At 38.1% G+C, this 19,152-nt stretch overlaps 2 protein-coding genes across 2 annotated transcripts; both read left to right on the top strand.

The window, feature by feature from the left end:
- Nucleotides 1-507: 507 nt before the first annotated feature.
- On the top strand, nucleotides 508-2,151 carry LOC127076039 (serine acetyltransferase 5). The gene is made up of 2 exons (XM_051017591.1): nucleotides 508-1,177; nucleotides 1,431-2,151. The coding sequence occupies exons 1-2, from the start codon at nucleotides 623-625 to the stop codon at nucleotides 1,920-1,922; spliced, it is 1,047 nt and encodes a 348-aa protein (XP_050873548.1). The 5' UTR covers nucleotides 508-622; the 3' UTR covers nucleotides 1,923-2,151.
- A 353-nt stretch (nucleotides 2,152-2,504) lies between these two features.
- LOC127076038 (metal transporter Nramp2) lies at nucleotides 2,505-5,959 on the top strand. Its single transcript, XM_051017590.1, has 4 exons — nucleotides 2,505-4,266; nucleotides 4,381-4,517; nucleotides 4,677-5,329; nucleotides 5,604-5,959. Exons 1-4 carry the CDS (start codon nucleotides 3,638-3,640, stop codon nucleotides 5,823-5,825), a joined length of 1,641 nt encoding a protein of 546 aa, XP_050873547.1. The 5' UTR covers nucleotides 2,505-3,637; the 3' UTR covers nucleotides 5,826-5,959.
- Nucleotides 5,960-19,152: the final 13,193 nt, after the last annotated feature.

The raw sequence follows: 19,152 nt of genomic DNA, 5'->3' as shown, positions 1-19,152 counted from the left end.
TAGATTTATTAAATAACTAATGTATGTAATCTATATATTGTCTTGATACATTAGTTATTCAATGTAACTAAAAAGTAATTTTTTTATAAAAAGAATCGAAGGTAATATTACTTTCATCATTCTCAATAATTAATAAGTGATACTTTAATAAAAAATATCATTCTCTCTTTCATTTTATTTATTTATTAATCTGTGTGAAATAGTCAACTGAATCACTCATTATATAACTATAACATTAATAAATTATTATAAAATATTCTATTCTATTCAAAAATAAATTTATAAATTATTTAAGTAATTTTAGTTTTTCACTAAGGTGGGAAAGAGCAATCCTCAAGGAAAAACACAAGGTCATGAGTGACATTTTTTTAGATTAGGCCCTTATTGAATGTTTGGACATATTTCCTCTATTATCTTTTATAAACAAATTTTAACAATTTTAAATTTATTAAAAAATTGATGAATCTATTCTATATAACGTCCTGATACATGCCATCCATTCATTGATATGCACATAGAAACCATATCCAAAATTCCCATTTTGTATTCCCACTACATTCAATACATTTTCCACAAAAATACCACACACGTCATATAACACCCACAAATTCCACTACCACAAATGTTGCAAACCACATGCAATCTACATGCAAATTCCAAACCAACACCCTATAATAACAAAATCACTATCACACTAACTCTTTCATCACACCGTTCTAATTTCCATAACCACACATTAAAACCCACGCCACCGCTAACCGCCACACTCCGCCGATCAATGCCGACCGGCGACATCCGCTACACATCCCCACCCACGGCAACCAACAATTACTCCCCCGTCCTCGGCTTCGAAGACGAAGGATGGCTATGGGCTCAAATTAAAGCTGAGGCTCGCCGTGACGCCGAGTCGGAACCGGCGTTGGCCAGTTATCTATACTCCACGATTCTCTCTCACTCGTCGCTTGAACGGTCGCTGTCGTTTCATCTCGGGAATAAGCTCTGTTCGTCCACGCTTCTTTCGACTCTTCTGTATGATTTGTTTCTCAATGCTTTTGCTACTGACCCGTCTCTGAGTTTGGCCGCCGTTGCTGATCTTCGTGCTTACCGGGAACGTGACCCTGCATGCATCTCTTACTCTCACTGTTTGCTCAATTACAAGGGATTCCTTGCTTGCCAGGTTCCTTTTTTTCTTCAATTTTAGGGTTTTTTCATTCTTAAATAAACCCTAATTCTACAATTTGGGGGTTTCGTTTTAATTGCTTTCAAAGTTACTTAGGGACTAATTTGATGGATTACAGGTTTTAAGTTTGATACTTAAATTTCAGGTTTTTCTGTTTTTTTTACTAACCCTAATTCTTCAATTTCAAACTGTGCATGTTTTATTTTTCTTCCAGGAATTGTATGTGACTGTGTGTTTGTCATTGTTTCAGGCGCACCGTGTGTCTCACCTGTTGTGGAGGCAGGCTCGGCGGCCGTTAGCGCTGGCGCTACATTCTCGAGTTGCCGATGTATTTGCGGTGGATATTCACCCGGCAGCGAGAATTGGGAAAGGAGTTCTGTTTGACCATGCCACAGGTGTGGTGGTGGGTGAGACTGCGGTGATTGGAAATAATGTGTCGATACTGCATCATGTGACATTAGGTGGGACTGGAAAGGCTGGTGGGGATAGGCATCCCAAAATTGGGGATGGCGTGCTCATTGGTGCTGGTGCTACTATTTTGGGCAATGTTAAGATTGGGGAAGGTGCTAAGATAGGTGCTGGGTCTGTTGTTTTGATTGATGTGCCGCCACGGACCACTGCTGTTGGGAACCCGGCGAGACTGGTTGGTGGTAAAGAGAAGCCATCTAAGCTTGAAGATGTGCCTGGGGAGTCCATGGACCATACTTCCTTTATCTCTGAGTGGTCTGATTATATCATTTGAATTTCCAAGGTGAAGTGCTTGAAATCAAACACTTAACACTTGATGTTGGATTTGCATGGCTTTAGAACTAAATTTGCTTTTCCTATCTCATGTGTTTTGATCTTGTAATTGAACTGTTGTATTGAGATTTTGTAGTGACCAGTAGTCTAATAGTCACGAAACTATAATAAAAAGTGACCCTGTGAAGTGTAATAACAAGGCTATAATAAAAATTTGTGTTACTGCTTACTGTGCGGCATTGTGAGTGGAAATTTTGGCATTGAGCAATGTAATAAGACGGGCTTCGGAACAGAGACATTGAAACCGTGGCGTTGTCTTGTAGAATTAGAATATTTAATATTATCATCAGAGCTATCTTGCAAGAGTTTGTAGAACTGTTGTCTGATTTGTAAAATATTGTGCTTGCTTTTAATGTTTGAAGATTAAGGACAGACGAATTTAAGGCACTGTCTATGAGGATAGATCAGTTTCATGTGCTTGACTAAGAAGCATAATGGGGTGTTATTGTGTATTGTCCCCATGAGATATTTTTCCAAATCACTACATCTTCTCTCATAATTTTGTGTGAATCTTTTGCTGATGTAACACCATTGATGATGCGGAAAAGGGTAATACAGTGGTTTGTTGTCAAAAGAGAATTGGGCACAGTGGTACACTAGTAGAGATAGTTGGTGGTGCCTGCCCTGCTATGTGGAGCTCGCAGTGTCAGGATCTGGTGTGAAAGGTGCATAAAATTATTGAAGAGAAGCAAAGAATCGAAGGGCTAACAATGGTCTCTCATGGCAAGAGGCGCGAGCCAGTCTTTCAAGAGTCTCAAGGTAATTAATTGTTTTTGAAGATTTGATAGTGGTGACTGGTGTTGGTGCAATGTGCCAGAAGTTATCTGTGCTTGTTCCTGTAGTTTCTCTTTTACTTTTGTTTGATAAAAGATGTCTTCAATATTAAACATGGGCCAGACATGTTCCGCAGTTCTAGAGCAAATCGAAAAACAGGTGTTTACCTTTTGAAACCTTACTTTTCCTTAAAAACAATACTAAAAAATCAAATCTTATCACTATAAATATAATTAAAAAAAATCATAATCCTAAAAGAATAACAGAAAAAACAGAAGCATGTATAAAAAATTAAACTAAATTTTTTATATTATGGATTTTTAAAAGACAGATGAAGATAATTAAGTATATAATTAATTATCTTTTAGTTAAAAATTTAACCAGTCTTATAATTTAATTAATTCTGAGTAAATAAAAACTCATAATTAATAAATAATTAATAAATTAACTAAAAATACATGCCACATAATATTAAAACCAAATAAAATATTCCAACAAGAGAATGAGTTAAAGTAATTAAAGAAGTGCTTCACTTTCATAAATGACAAGACAAAAGAAGAATATAACATGTTTTATTATTGGAATGGTGGAGATTAACTTAAATACCGTAACTGTAGTTAATCTAAATCCTCTTACATCTACCCCAAATTTAGCTGATTTTACAATATCCAAAATATAGCATCTTTGAAAAAAAAACCACAAATACAACATGAGGTTTACATGCATTATTCCTGATAACAATCCTTTGGGCAGCCATAACCATTCTACTAAATTTTCTCCATGATCTTCTCTCACGTAAAAGAAATCTAAACGAGATAAAAGAAAATAATCAATATCACAAACAACATTTGCACGACAGATGGTTTTTCAACCTCATGAAACATGGAAATTCAATTACAACAACATAAAAAGAAAGAATTTGAAGCAGAAGGAGAAGAAAATAGGTTGCTACAATCCGAAGAATGCGAGACAATACCATTATCCTCGCCACAGTCATCTATATCAATATCGTTGGACTTGGACGGTGTTGATAGAGAGGACTGCGTCTACGCGGCAAAGGACAAAATCCATATTTTTGACTTGGAGTCGAACGGAAATAATGTTGGATCAACTGTGGTGCCACCGTTCTCATGGAAGAAGCTCTGGCTCTTCACAGGGCCAGGACTTCTAATGAGCGTGGCGTTTTTGGATCCGGGAAACTTGGAAGGAGACCTGCAAGCCGGCGCGATTGCAGGGTACTCATTGCTATGGCTTTTAATGTGGTCCACCATCATGGGGCTCTTAATACAACTTCTATCGGCGCGGCTCGGTGTGGCCACGGGGCGACACTTGGCGGAGCTTTGTAGGGAGGAGTATTCCAATTGGGCTAGACTAGTTTTATGGTTCTTAGCTGAGTTGGCTTTGATTGCTGCTGATATTCAAGAGGTTATTGGTAGTGCTATTGCTCTTAAGATTCTTAGCCATGGGATTCTTCCCATTTGGGCTGGTGTTGTCATCACAGCCTTTGATTGGTAAGTTAGAACATGTTTGTTTTTTCAGGTGAGTTTGACTATGTTATTATGCTTTTGTTTAATACTAAGTTTCCAAAGATTGATCATGTTTCTTTTCTTCTTTTTGTTCAACAGTTTTTTCTTTTTATTTTTGGAGAATTATGGAGTGAGGAAGTTAGAAGGTGTTTTTGCTGTTTTCATTGGAACTATGGGCTTTGCTTTTGCATGGATGTTCTTTGATACAAAGCCAAATGAAGAAGAACTTCTTATGGGTACAAATTCATCTCACTCTTCGGATTAAACAATCAGACACGATACAACAGACACATAAACACTAATAATGCTGATGTTGTGTCTGTGTTTGATACTGACACGTATCAGATGCCAAACACGTCTTTCATATTGATACAATTGTTTATAATTTTTTTTAGGTCTTTTGATCCCGAGAGTTGGCTCAAAAACACTACGCCAAGCAGTGGAAATCGTAGGATGTGTGATAACACCGCACAATGTATTTCTCCATTCCGCGTTAGTACAGTCGAGAGACATCGACATACGAAACAAAGGCCAAGTTCAAGAGGCTCTAAATTACTACTCAATTGAATCCTCAATAGCCCTTTTAATCACATTAATAATCAACCTATTTGTGATAGCAGTTTTTGCCAGAGTGTTCTATGGTACAGAACAAGCCAAAGACATAGGACTAGTGAATGCAGGACAATATCTTGAAGAAAAATATGGTGGTGGATTTTTTCCAATACTTTATATTTGGGGCATTGGTTTATTAGCAGCAGGACAAAGTAGTACAATTACTGGTACTTATGCAGGACAGTTTATAACTGAGGGATTCTTAAAACTGAACATTAAAAAATGGTTGAGGGCATTGATTACTAGAAGTTGTGCTATTGTTCCAACTATGATTGTAGCAATTGTTTTTAATACTTCAGAAGGTTCTTTGGATACTTTGAATGAATGGCTTAATGTGCTTCAAGCTATTCAGATTCCTTTTGCACTTATTCCTCTTCTTACTTTGGTGTCTAAAGAAGAGGTCATGGGCACATTCAGAATTGGACCTCTTTTAGAGGTATGTTATTCATCTAATATATAACTACTTATAAATTATGAATCAAATACGATTCTCACACTGACACCAATACATTGACATGTGTTGGTCGACATGTGATGGGTCCTAATGTCTGACATTGACACATGTCAGACATCAGACACATTTTTGTTTAGAAACACCGATTCGATACGGACACTGAAAACACTTAAAACACTTGTGTTTAGAAATGTTGATATTACATTATTTTTCTGAGATAAAAATTATTTAACATTTTATAAATTTTGTGATGCAGAGAGTGGCATGGACAGTGGTGGTGCTTGTGATAATGCTTTATGGATATATGTTATTAGATTTCTTTCTCTCTGAAGTGAAGGGACTATTGTTTGGATTTTTAGTGTTTCTTGGTGCAGCAGCATGGATTTCATTTATTGCTTTTCTTCTAAGACATAGTGGTGCTATTTCTTCTATCTTTCTCAAATCTCCAAATTCTGAAGGCTTTTCTCTTGCAAATTGATATGTATAAATACTCAATTTACTTATTTTTGTATTTTTTTTCTTTCTTTAAAAAATATATGTAGGGTGTTTAAGAAATGAATTAGTCATAAACAATTGTTTAAAGAGTTAGGATGGGTTAGAGTTACTCATGATAAATTTATTTTTGTAGGAGTGTTCTTAAGTCAATTTCATCAGTTTTGAAATAAAAAATTATTATATATTAATAATATGTGATTTAGTTAAATTTGGATTGATATATATTTTTTAATGGTAAATAATAATATATAAAAAGGGGGTGAAAGATCACCAAAATACACTAAAATTTGATTTTTTTTCATTGTTATTATTAGCTAAATAAAAATAAATTTATAAAAATCAAGTGGTTTTGAAATCAATGTTAAATATTACACTGTAAAAAATTTAAACACACAATCAAATAAATTTTATACATTTTTATTCCTTTATCGTTTGCTTTATTATATTATATATATTTTTAACTTAATAGTAACAAAATTTAAAAATTTATATTTAATCCTCATTAAAAAGTTAATAAATCTATAATTGATGATCAAAGTTTTTTTTTTCTGTTTAAAGAAATTTTATTTTAAATTTTGACTAAATTTTGGTCTCTTAACTTAATTTATTATTTTGATTTAGTTTCTTAATTAAAAAATATTATACTTTAGTCCCTTGAAGCTCTTACGTTAGTCTAATAAGTCATTCTGTTAAATTTTCTAGAAAAAAACGTTAAATATCGCCTACGTGGTATTTTTAAAATTTGACATTGCTATTTGTTTAGTTATTCTAATTTTATTAATCCAATTATTTTAACATAAATTGTTAAAATTATTTTCAAATTTAAAAATATCATTTTTCAACTCTTCATCTACCAACACAAGCACACTTTTCATTATGAAACTCTTCACTTACGAACCCTAGCTCACTCTTCTACTCTTCTCATACTCTGAAACTTGTAGCGGCGAAGAAAACAATTACGTTTGATAATTAGAGCAACGAAGAAGACGGATATATAAACGTTTTCACCATTGTCCATTTTTAGTTTTCTTCTAAGGTACGATTATCAATTTTTTCAAATAACCATGTTTTATTTTTTTTTCAAAATAACCATATTTTCAAAAAATAAATAAATCAAAATAACCATGTTTAAAAAAAAAACATCCATAAGAGGAGGCGCCGCAGACATTGGCGCATACACTCATAATTTGAACCAAGGCGCCATATCCCATGACATATGCATTCATGTCCTGACATAGGCTATGACACATGCATGCATCCTTTAGGAGTGTGCGCCATAAACATTGACTACTATGTTGTTTTAGATTTTTTTATATGTAGTGCATCTCCTCCCTATCATTTTTCACCCATCTTCTAACTATCTCCTTCAAAATTTCTTCAAAATATCGTGCTATATTATCAAGAGAAATGTCAATTTGATTTATTCAGCAGTAAAACCTCCGATAAAGATCCAACTCTGAAACACAGAGACTTTCGAGCATCTTCAGAGGAGCTTGATCCGTTGTTTAGATGGATATATTGCAGACGGTGAAAAGATTAGAAGAATTCAAAGGCTTGTTACAGTGTATAATTACAAAGGAGAAATTCGTTTATGGAATTCAGTTAAAACTGACACTGATTGTCGTATTATGATACATAGTTATGAGGACATTGTCCCGATGGTTGTAATCGCACATATATGTTATTTAACTGTTGTATTTGTTTGTCTTGTTGTTTAGTTGGTGTTTAAATTGTTGTTTAGTTATTGTTTAAATTGTTGTAACCGAATGTTGTGATATTTATGATATGAACGTTGTTTTCAAGATCAAATAAAATGGTTACATAAATTGAAATACATATAAAATGTATGATTAAAAGGGCATTATTGATATGTGTTGGGGAGATTGCTCCAAAATTGGGACAATTTGTACTATTCTGTCCGGGTTGACGACATGAATTACATAATCTCACAATTTTGTTCGCCGTATCCATTTCGGTTTGAATACGCGTGCTGTTAGGGCGCCCCTTTTTCTTTCTTCGCATATTTTCATTGTTCCAAACTACCTCCCCTTGATATGCATGCCAATAATCCTCCTTTGCTACCAATGGAAAGTTATTGTTGTACACATTGCATATGTTTATGACTTTGTAAATGATAGATAGTAAGTTGGAAGGGTCCTGCCAAGCCTTTGAACATGCCGTTATGACATGGGAGCAAGGCATACAAAAGGCTTGGAATTTTCCGCAATCGCACCAACCTCCATCTAGTGCAACTCAATAGTATCCCATTACCTCCCCTCTTTGTGGTCCATTGCCTCATATACATTGAACCAACCTTGATGACGTGTAACTACATGTGTGTTAGCTTTGGCAGTTTCCCCCTTAATGAACTTCATTGAAGTTTCACTGAACAATTTCCCCGATTGTAACACTGAACTCCATTTTGAACTTTTGATCTCAAATAATGACCCTGACCTAAAATAGGTTGCTATCACCAAAGAGGTTATCAGTAAGTTTCAGATGCCTTTGAAGACATAATTCATTGGTTTCAGGAGATTTGTTGTCATGTGGCTCCATCGTTGATTTCCCGCATGAAATCTTGAGCAATGTGTCTAATGTAGTAGACATGCGTAGAAGAAGGATCTTTCCAACTGTTATCAAGTATTTTATAAGCACTCTCAATAGATGGATGTCTGTCTAAAATTAAGCATAAGTTAGGATGAGGAGCAATGTGTAATTAGAGATTTTTTAGAAGAAAACTCCATCCACCACTGTCATGAGTAGTGTTCCTTTATATTTCCCTTACAACCATGTTCCCTCAATTTCTATAATAGGTTTGCAGAATGAAAAACCTTTGATTCATGGTTTATACACCCAGAAGAGTCGATGCTATACTCAATTTCCACTAACAGAAGTCCTGTCTGAGGTATATGTTGACAGGGTCTAAAAACTTGCATAAGTACCCATAGCATAATGTTTAAGTGCCACAAAGTATTATGGAAGTTCTTTGTACGAATTCTCCCAATTTCTGAATACTCGTTCAACCGCCTTAGTCCTAGGTATCCATGCCTTCCTATACGAGGGAGTATGGTTATATCGTGTAACGATATGCGATATTATTGTACTCACCTTCAATGACGAATCCTTGCTAATGACAGACAAAATTTCATCTCATATTAACTGAGAGCCAAGTTTGCGATGATCCTGTATCGGATTGGTGATTATGCAAGTATGAGTTGGACCCATAACACCTATCTCCCAAAAAATCACTCCTCTTCCGGTAAGATGCTGTCAGCCGAAACATGCAGAGCACATTATGACACATGATCTTGTACCTCGTCACATTAGTGCGATCGACAATATAATTAGCTGAAATTTCCATGTGACACTTTTTTATAGCTATCACACAATCTTCTTTTGTGCAAAACTTGTCTCCCACTTTTAAAGATCCCTCTGTCTACATATACAGATTGTAAAATACTCCCTCCAGTCCTTTTTATAAGAGAGACTTCACCTTTTTAGATTCGTTGAATAATTAATGTATCTAGTCTGTATTATAGACCAGATACATTAATTATTTAATAAATCTAGAAAGGTGAAATGTCTCTTATAAAAAGGACCGGAGGGAATATATCTGAGGATGGTTCGTTTGCACCAAAGTTCAAGTTTGTCATATGTTGAGGCAGATAATACACATGACCCGAAGGTAACGGATCTTACTCGTGGTCAACAGTGTCATCATTTACCATATGATCAACCAATATCTAATTTTCTTCTTATTCCTCAACAACAACATCAACTTCAGCTTGTTCGTTGCCGTCAATTTCACAAAAATCTTATGACGGATCAACGATATGAGACAACTGATTTTGTTGTAGTAAAATATACAACTCAATATCGTTGGATCCTGAACGTTCATGACTAAGAAACACATTTTGAACATGTTTATCATCTTGGACCTTTAGCTGAAAAAACTTGACTTGATTGTTGACAAAAATAACTGGATTTTTGTAAATGATTTGTGCCACCGGACCACACTACAACTTCTTTTTTATTCTTTATTTCAAATGCGAAAAAATTGATCGTCTATTTATTGTAAACCAAGTAACATCAGTATTATGAAAATTAAAACCAGATAAATCACATTCAAATGTCTCACCATTGATGTGAGTGTTGATCATGTATTATGATGAAGGAGGCATTTTGTGAAATGCAGTGTAATTTAATGTACTGGTGGTGATAATACAATGTGAGTTGCAACTAAAACGAATACGCATGCACTTAAATAGGATCCAAACAACATGGCAAAAGTTAACTCATGCGGCATAGGGTATGGAACATGCTTTATGTTCTTCACAAAGGCACCATAGGCAATGACTTGTCATGTGTTCTGCACCATTGCATGCATGCCACCTGAGTCTAGCCTCCCTAGCCTTCCAGCCTGCCACTCTGGACAACATGCATGGCCCTAGGAAATGCCACTTTGACTAGCGCATGTGTAGAAAAACAAGCACATGTGCCATAGGCTATGTCACATTAGTTGTAGGCTCTATGCTAAAATAATTCACGTGAATGCTTCCTTACTCTATAAATATAAATATGGCTATATCTTTCCTCATTTCCATAAAAAACAATCAACATATACACCTTATCAGTAACAAGCACTCAGAAGCATTCAAAAAGTGGCTCTATTAACCATGGGTAAGACACATAGATGAACTATCAACAACATTGCGGAGTTTGTAAGTCATTATTTTGAATATATTACTAAACTTATCCTTAATTATTTTTTTATTAGGATCCAAATAGATTTCGATGTTGTGTACATGAATATGTCCCATACTACGAATTGATAGAACCATATTTATGAGTAGGTGATTTTGGTAATTTACTTAACATAGTATCATACTATGTTGATTACAAATTTATACTCGTTTTGGTAGAAAGATGGAGACCCGGGACACACACATTTCACCTTCCGTTTGGTAAATGTACCGTCACACTAGAGAACATGTACATGTTGTTGGGTCTACCTATCGAAGGTAAGACTGTTAATGGTAGAGTTAATCAAGATAATGCAATCTATGAACAACTCTTGGGTGCCCCTTTATTTGAAGAAACAATAAGGGGTCAAGGTACTAATTTAAAGTATCTTAAACAACACTATTAATATGATATTAACCGAAGAACTGACCAAGGATGAAAAAATAATGAAAACTCGGTGTTGTATTATGTTACTATTTGGTAATTTTTTATTTCCTGAAACTACTGGTAACACAATAAATATTATGTATTTGCCATTGTTAAGACACATAAATAAAATAGGAACTGTCATACCCCAAAATTTGCCCATTAATATTTCAAGACATTTTTCAGGGCACTCCGATTCATTTTTATGACACTGATCTCAAAGGAACAAAGGCCCAGCTCACGAATGGCCCAATCCAGAAAATGGCCCAAACTGGCCTGTTCGCTACGCGTTCGCTACGCGTTCGCTACACGCTCGCCTAGCGAACGTTCGCTACACGCTCGCCTAGCGAACGTTCGCTACACGTTCGCTACACGCTCGCCTAGCGAAGCTGACAGACAACAGAAAATTTCGGGCTTCATTCTGAGCCCATTAGGTCATGAAAAAGAGCATTATAAATATCAGCACTTCAGTAATGAAAAGGGGAGAACGAAAAAGGACGAAAGGAGAACTCTAGCAAGCAAACCCTGATACTCATTGGAGGCAAACCTGGAAGGAACTCGGCGGCACCAAGTTCTACCTCCGCCCAATTCAATCCGATTTGCCGATTCGAAGTCACAACTCAGCTGCTAACAGGTTTACATTGCTATCATTGTTTTATATTCTTAATTTGCATATGACTTTATGATTAGACTTATGAAATACCTTAAGCTTGGCATGTGAACTTTAATATATACCATGCATACCTTAAATGATTAATCGTATAATTGCAGTAATGAGATCCATAAGGCATAAAATTGGTTGAGATTATACTGATATCATATTCAAAAACCAGCAGCGCTCGCTAGCACATCGCTAAGCGAGCCAGTAGCGAGTACTCACTAGGCCTTCGCTAGGCGATGCAGGGGCGAATGGAACAGCGGCTGTTTCATTTTTTTTTGGCTGTTCTATCTTATGTTATTATAATTCTGCATCATTTGGTTTGAGTTCATGATTGTTGTGTTTATTTTATGGTGCAACTTTCAATTATATTTTATCTCGATGCTCTAATCCGTGTGTTGAATTGTGTAAAGGTTTACATGTTTCCAAGGAAATGGCCGGTTAGGCCTTCCACTTTATTTGTGGGATACCCTTATGAAGATCCACCCTAAATTACCTAATTAATTTTACTGTATTAATTTTTAATGTATTAATTTTAATGTATTAATTTTAATGTATTAATTGTAATGTGGAGATTCATCCTAATTACCTAATCGATTGTAAAATACGGCCTCTAAATATGTGATCTTGGACCTCTCTTTGCTGCCCTACGGTATTACGGTATAACGGTCATGTCCCGCGAATGTGGGGATACCCTTAGCAAAGACCCTTCGATTAAATCATCATGTCCCTTTAAAATAAATCATAGTCCCTCGGATGTTGCCTTCGAATATATGATTTTGTCCCTCGATGACCCTTCGGTGTAGCCTACGGTTAAATGATGATCGTCCCTTCGAATGCTAAGGTATCCTTACAACTGTTGCCTTCAATGACCTATCGATGACCCTACGATGACCCTTTTACATCCAAAGGATAAAACTACTTACTTCTCAATAGTAAGGACAGTTTTACCCTCATAAGGATAGGAAACGTTCATAACGACCTTAGGAAGGTATAACTCTCAATTGCTGGATCATAACCTAAAACATTTTCCACCCCTCACACCTTGCAAGTCCTAGAAAATCACCACTTGGTATACATTCATACTAGAATCATTACCAAGTTACATTTTTCTAAACGTTTTTTTTTCAAAATCAAACGAGATAAATACTTTGTATACATTCATACGAGAATCATTACAAAGTTAAACTCTCTTTTCGAAACATTTTTAAACAATTCACCAACACTTTTCAGACAAAAATATAAGTGATCCAGCAATTAAGAGCCCATGGATAACCATGGATACAAAGGGTGCTAACACCTTCCCTTTGTATAATGTACCTCCCGAACCCAAAATCTATTGAGGTCTTTCCTGTTCTTTTCCACCTTTCCTTATTGGATAAAAGAAAAGTCGGTGGCGACTCTTGCTATCCGCGACATTGCGATAAAAAGCAAAATACCCCAAGTCAGTTCACCGTATGACAGAACTGGCGACTCTGCTGGGGAATCTTTAAAAAGAGAGGTTACCTTAAAAACAAGATCACTTATTTAAAATTGTCTGATTTACTTTTAAGGGATTGCTTGGGTATTCTTGAGTGAAAGATCCTACACCCGGATCTAGTGTACCTTAGGTAAGTAGCAATAGATCATCGCGACTATCCGGCGTATACTGGAATGGTTAAAATGATGGCTACGGTTAATGTGATACTTTGGATGTCCTGATGTTCCTCATGTTTACTTGAGGAAAAATTTGGCATCTGCGTGGTGTCATTAAAGCATTAACCAGACCTTTAGAACCCTAATTGACTCATCCTGGCCATTAGAAAGTAGTGAGATAACTGACTTCGGTTCCGACTGGGGTTGGTTGAGACTCGATACTACACTCTTTGAGATTGGACTTTAGGGAAGCTTCGGTCAACCACTTGGTGTTGCACTGAAGTGGACTTGAAGGAAGGTCAATGATTGGAGATCCTTTTAGAACCCGGTTACTATTCTAGGACAGGTGGAACCAACTAAACGTCAGTGGGGAGGGTACTTACCTATGGAACTCATGCAAGCCTTAAAACCTAGGAATGATGGTTGTGTGACTTGCTTGTGCTTGTTTAACCTCATAACATCATAACATCATGACATCATAACATTGTACTAACCATTTCAAGGACTTAGGGATTTAACTTTGCTCTGTTTTGTAAGGCTATGGCTCCCAGGAAGACCATCCGGATCAATTTTGTAGCAATCTCTCCTCAACTGAAGAATTTAGTGTCAGAGCTCCCCGATCATGCCCAGTTCATCAAGAAATACGGTTCTCTCCTCAATTTGGTTACCACTGGTTTCAAAGAAGATATGATGAGAGTTTTATTCCAGTTCTTCGACCCTAAACATCATTGCTTCACATTCCCAGATTATCAGTTGGTACCCACATTGGAAGAATTCTCCAGACTGCTTGGGATACCTATCCTTGATCAAACACCTTTCAGTGGTTTAGAAAAGATTCCGAAATCTGAAGAAGTTGCCGCGGCTTTACACATGACAAAGTCCGATATTGAAACCAATTGCGTAACAAGAAGTGGAGTTAAGGGTTTACTTGCCAAGTTTCTGATAAATAAGGCCCGAGAATTCTTAAAAGTTATGAATGTCCGTGCTTTCGAAGACATCCTGGCATTGCTAATCTATGGCTTAGTGTTATTCCCTAATCCAGACCAATTCATAGACATGAATGCTATTAAGATATTTCTCACTCATAACCCTGTACCTACCTTGCTGGGAGACATTTTGCATTCCCTCCACACTCGTACCATGAAGAAACAAGGGACTCTCATGTGCTGCATACCTTTGTTGTCTAGGTGGTTTATTTCGCACCTTCCTCAATCGGTCTTGAAGAACGAGCAGAATTTGAAATGGTCTCAAAGGATAGTGTCACTCTCCCACCCAGACATCTGTTGGTGTCTTCAGTTCAAGGAAAATGTTACCATCATTGACCGTTGTGGCGAGTTCCCTAATGTACCACTCCTAGGAATAAGAGGAGGTATTACTTATAATCCTGCTTTAGCTCTGCGACAGTTTGGTTGTGCTCGAAGAGATGGTCCACATGAAATGATCATCGAAGGCATCATGTTCGACTATGACAACGATTCCCAAGGCCTCCGTCAAAGATTTGTACGAGCTTGGGGCATGGTGAAGAGAGGTACGTTAGGACAGAAAAATTCTATCCCTATGGAACCTTATCTCAGATGGGTACGCGCCAGAGCTCGTGAACTTGTCATGCCATATCTTGCAGTCGAACCTCAGATTGTCGAACCTGAAGCTGAAGGAGGTGCTCCTCAGATCATTCCTTATCCAGATATGCCTACCAATGTTGAGGAACTAAAGAGATCCTGGATCCAGTTGAGAGAAGAAAGGGATACTTTCGAGACTCAGTTCGTCGCAGAAAGGAAGAAAGTGTTAGAACTTACCAGTCAGCTTAACGAGGAACGAAGACTCAATGCGTATCTTCGCCCAAAAAGAAGTCGCCCCTGGGAGACTTGAGCTTTCATTGTATTTTTATTCCTTTTGTAATGAACATTGATCAAAGAAATTAGCAATAAACATTTCTCTCTTGTTGGTGATTTACGCAAAGTTAAATTCCAAAAGTCCTTGAAAACATTTCATACATTGCATAGCATAACATAACACTGCATAACAGGTATTCTACAAGTTCAATGTTCTCACGGTCTTCATTACAAATAGAAAAATGGATCTCGAACAAACTGTCAAAGATCTCCAAACTCAGAATGCTCAATTCAAGGAGATGATGCTAAGCTTATCCAAGGGGCAGGAGGAACTGAAGGCTCTTTTGCTCGAAAAGAAGAAAGACAAGAAAGCTGTGAGTTTCATTAACCCGGGAAAAAGGCGTAAAGGACAGGCCGCAGGAGTCAAGTTTGGAATCCCGAATGGTCCAGAAGAGGGGGCGGAGAATGATTCAGAGGAAGAGAATGCTGATTTCTCCAACCCTGAGGATGACGATGAAGATTATGAAAATGAACAGTACTCTCCAAGAGATGATAAGTACAAGTTGCTGGAAGAACGTATGCTAGCTATGGAGGGTCAGAAGGCGCCCGGTCTGGATTTCGAAAGTTTGGGTCTGGTCTCCGATGTGACCATTCCTCGCAAATTCAAAATCCCCACTTTCACTAAGTACGATGGTGCGTCTTGTCCTCAGATGCATCTGAGAGCTTATGTGAGAAAGATTCAGCCGCATACCACTGACAGGAGGCTATGGATCCATTTCTTCCAAGAGAGCCTGTCTGGCACACAGTTGGAATGGTATTATCAGCTCGAGAGCTCTGACATCCGCACCTGGACTGATTTAGCAACAGCTTTCTATAAACAGTACCAGTATAACTCTGAACTAGCACCTACCCGGCTACAGTTGCAGAATATGACTATGGGATCTAAAGAAAGCTTTAAAGAATATGCTCAAAAGTGGAGAGATTTGGCTGGCAGAGTCAAACCCCCTATGACTGACAGAGAATTGGTGGATATGTTCATGGGCACACTGACCGGCCCATTCTACAGCCATCTACTGGGAAGTTCTTCATCAGGTTTCACTGAACTTATATTGACAGGTGAACGTGTTGAAAGCGGCATCCGAAGTGGAAAGATACAGGCGGCTGCCTCTGCAAGCACCAAAAGGTCCTATCAGGGGAGGAATGAATCAAATGCTGTGTACGGTCAAAAGGGTCGTAACAAGAAAAACCGTGACCATGACATCGGAGCAGTTACGATTGCAGCACCACCATCTCAAAACTTCCAGCCCAAACAAGACAGGCCAAGAAGGCAGTTTACCAGGATCAATATGACCTTGGCACAGGCACTGCAGGGAATGCTAAAGGCAAATTTGATCACCCTCAGAGATCCTCCTACGAATCCCAACACTACCTCTTCTTGTTATAACCCTAATGCCAGGTGTGCATATCACTCCGATAGCCCCGGGCATGATACAAACGATTGCTGGTCATTGAAGAATAAGATTCAGGATATGATCGAAGCTGGAGAAATTGAGTTTGAGCCTCCGGAGACCCCTAATGTCATCACTGCCCCTATGCCTAATCATGACAAGACGGTTAATGCCGTGGATGATGACGATCACGTTTCCAATGTGGCGGACTTAACATCTCCTCTCCCGATCATAAAGAGGAATTTATTGCAAGCTGGTTTATTTCCAGGTTGTGCTGAAGATTGCAATCTCTGCATACTCCGACCCGAGGACTGTTTGAAATTGAAGAATGGTATTCAACGGCTGATGGACGATCGTACAGTTCTCTTCGAAAGGATTCCTAAGGCGGAAAACCCTATTGAAGAAATATCTGTGATTGCTAGGTCCAAAGTTCCAGTGAAGATTACCGCTACCAGGGCGCCTGTGAAGATTACTGCTGAGCCCAGGGTTGCTCCCCTAATCATCACTGCACCTGGCCCGATCCCGTATTCCTCAAGCAAAGCTATTCCGTGGAATTATGGCGGTGATGTTTACGTCCATGGCGTGAAGCAAGTGGATAATGCTGCTAATACTAGTGGCATTGTTGGGACTAGTAAAATTACTCGAAGCGGAAGGATCTTCTCTCCAGAAATCTCACCTCCTGTCCTTGAAACTCGAGGAAAGGAACCAGTCAATCCTTCTCAGTCAGAGACACCGGTCGAAGTTACTCCCGAAGATGTTGCCAAACAAGAAATGGAAGAAGTGCTGAAAATCATTCGCAAGAGTGATTTTGATGTTGTAGAACAGTTGGGGCATACCCCGTCTAAGATCTCGATGTTATCCTTGCTGTTATCTTCTGAACCTCATGCCAATGCATTGATAAAATTCTTGAAGACCGCTCATGTACCTCAGGAGACATCTGTCGATCAGTTCGAAAATTATATGGCTCACTTGGCTGTTGACAATGGCCTAGGCTTTTCCGATGCTGGCCTGACACCAGCGGGAAAGAATCACAATAAAGCCCTGCATATCTCCATTGAGTGTAGGGGAATCACTTTGTCTCATGTGTTGATCGATAATGGCTCTTCCTTGAATGTGCTGCCAACAACTGTGCTGGATAAGCTGGACTGTAAAAGCATCGAACTGAAACCTAGTGACATTGTGGTACGTGCTTACGATGGTGCGAAGAGTGTTGTCCATGGCGAAGTAGTCCTCCCTATCAAGATAGGACCTCAAGTCTTCAATACTACCTTCCATGTAATGAACATTCGTCCTGCCTATTCCTGCTTACTGGGACGCCCTTGGATTCATGGGTCAGGTGCTGTAGCTTCGTCTCTCCATCAAAAGTTGAGGTATCCCACAGAGGGCAAAATTGTCACCGTGTGTGGAGAAGAAGAGTACATTGTCAGTAGTGTGCATGCCTTCAGATACGTCGAGATGGATGGTGAATTCATTGAGACTCCTTGTCAGTCATTTGAAGTAGTTCCTCCGACCAATCCTGTCCTTAAGCCAACTTCCTGTGTACCCAAGGTTATTCGTGCTCCTCCTGCTATGATTTCTCTGAAGGACGCTCAAGCCGTGGTTGAAGATGGTGGTCGTACTGGCTGGGGTCAATTGATCGACGTACCGTACAAGTCTGACAAATTTGGCCTGGGGTTCAGCTCTGACAAGAGTCAAATTAATGCTGTAGAAGATGCTGACAGCGATTGCGACCTGGATAGCTGGATTTTCCCAACAGTTGGTGACGGACTCAATAATTGGAAGGCTGAAGACACTATCCCGATTTCCTTTAGTCAGGAGTAATTGTTATTGTCTATTTTAGTGTTGCAAATTTTTGTTTTTTTTACAATTGAACTTCTCCAAGCGTTGTGTCTATGCCCGGGGCACAATAGCTAATTTGTTAAGGGTTTTGTCATCTTCATAAGCATATTCATATTCAATAAATCAATGGACTTTTTGCATTCAAATATTGCGCTCTTTATCTTTTCTGTCATCTTCCAAACGAGCTATGTTTTCTTACACACACTCACGTAACGAATTGCAGATCCATACCCACTCTGGATCCTGTTGACAATAGTTCTACTACTGTTCATTATGACTTTGAAAATCCGATCTACCAAGCCGAGGATGGAAGTGAGGAAGATTGTGAAGTACCTGGAGAACTTGCCAGACTGTTACTGCAGGAAGAAAGGACTATACAGCCACACGAGGAGTCAGTTGAGACTGTAAATCTGGGCACTGAAGTAAACAAGAAAGAAGTCAAAATAGGAGCAGGCTTGGAAAACAGTGTCAAGAGAAGGTTGATTCAGATGTTGCATGACTATGTAGAGATTTTTGCTTGGTCTTATGAAGACATGCCAGGACTGGATACCGATATAGTAGTGCATCGACTGCCAACGAGGGAAGAATGTCGTCCTGTTAAGCAAAAGGTTTGTCGCATGCGTCCTGAAATGTCTGAGAAAATCAAAGCCGAGGTGATGAAAAAATTTGATGCAGGTTTTCTGGCTGTTACTTCTTATCCTCAATGGGTTGCTAATGTGGTACCAGTGC

The sequence above is a fragment of the Lathyrus oleraceus genome, chromosome 4 (assembly GCF_024323335.1).
Source record: "Lathyrus oleraceus cultivar Zhongwan6 chromosome 4, CAAS_Psat_ZW6_1.0, whole genome shotgun sequence".
In the NCBI taxonomy this organism is placed as follows: Eukaryota; Viridiplantae; Streptophyta; class Magnoliopsida; order Fabales; family Fabaceae; genus Lathyrus; species Lathyrus oleraceus.
Note: the sequence above shows the minus strand (reverse complement) of the source record. Positions and strands in the feature narration are given on the sequence as shown.

Coding starts and splice junctions, on each gene's coding strand:
- LOC127076039 (XM_051017591.1), top strand. CDS start 623: ATGTTGCAAACCACATGCAATCTACATGCAAATTCCAAACCAACACCC. Junction 1,178..1,430: donor AGGGATTCCTTGCTTGCCAG/GTTCCTTTTTTT, acceptor TCATTGTTTCAG/GCGCACCGTGTGTCTCACCT.
- LOC127076038 (XM_051017590.1), top strand. CDS start 3,638: ATGGAAATTCAATTACAACAACATAAAAAGAAAGAATTTGAAGCAGAA. Junction 4,518..4,676: donor TGAAGAAGAACTTCTTATGG/GTACAAATTCAT, acceptor AATTTTTTTTAG/GTCTTTTGATCCCGAGAGTT. Junction 5,330..5,603: donor GAATTGGACCTCTTTTAGAG/GTATGTTATTCA, acceptor TTTGTGATGCAG/AGAGTGGCATGGACAGTGGT.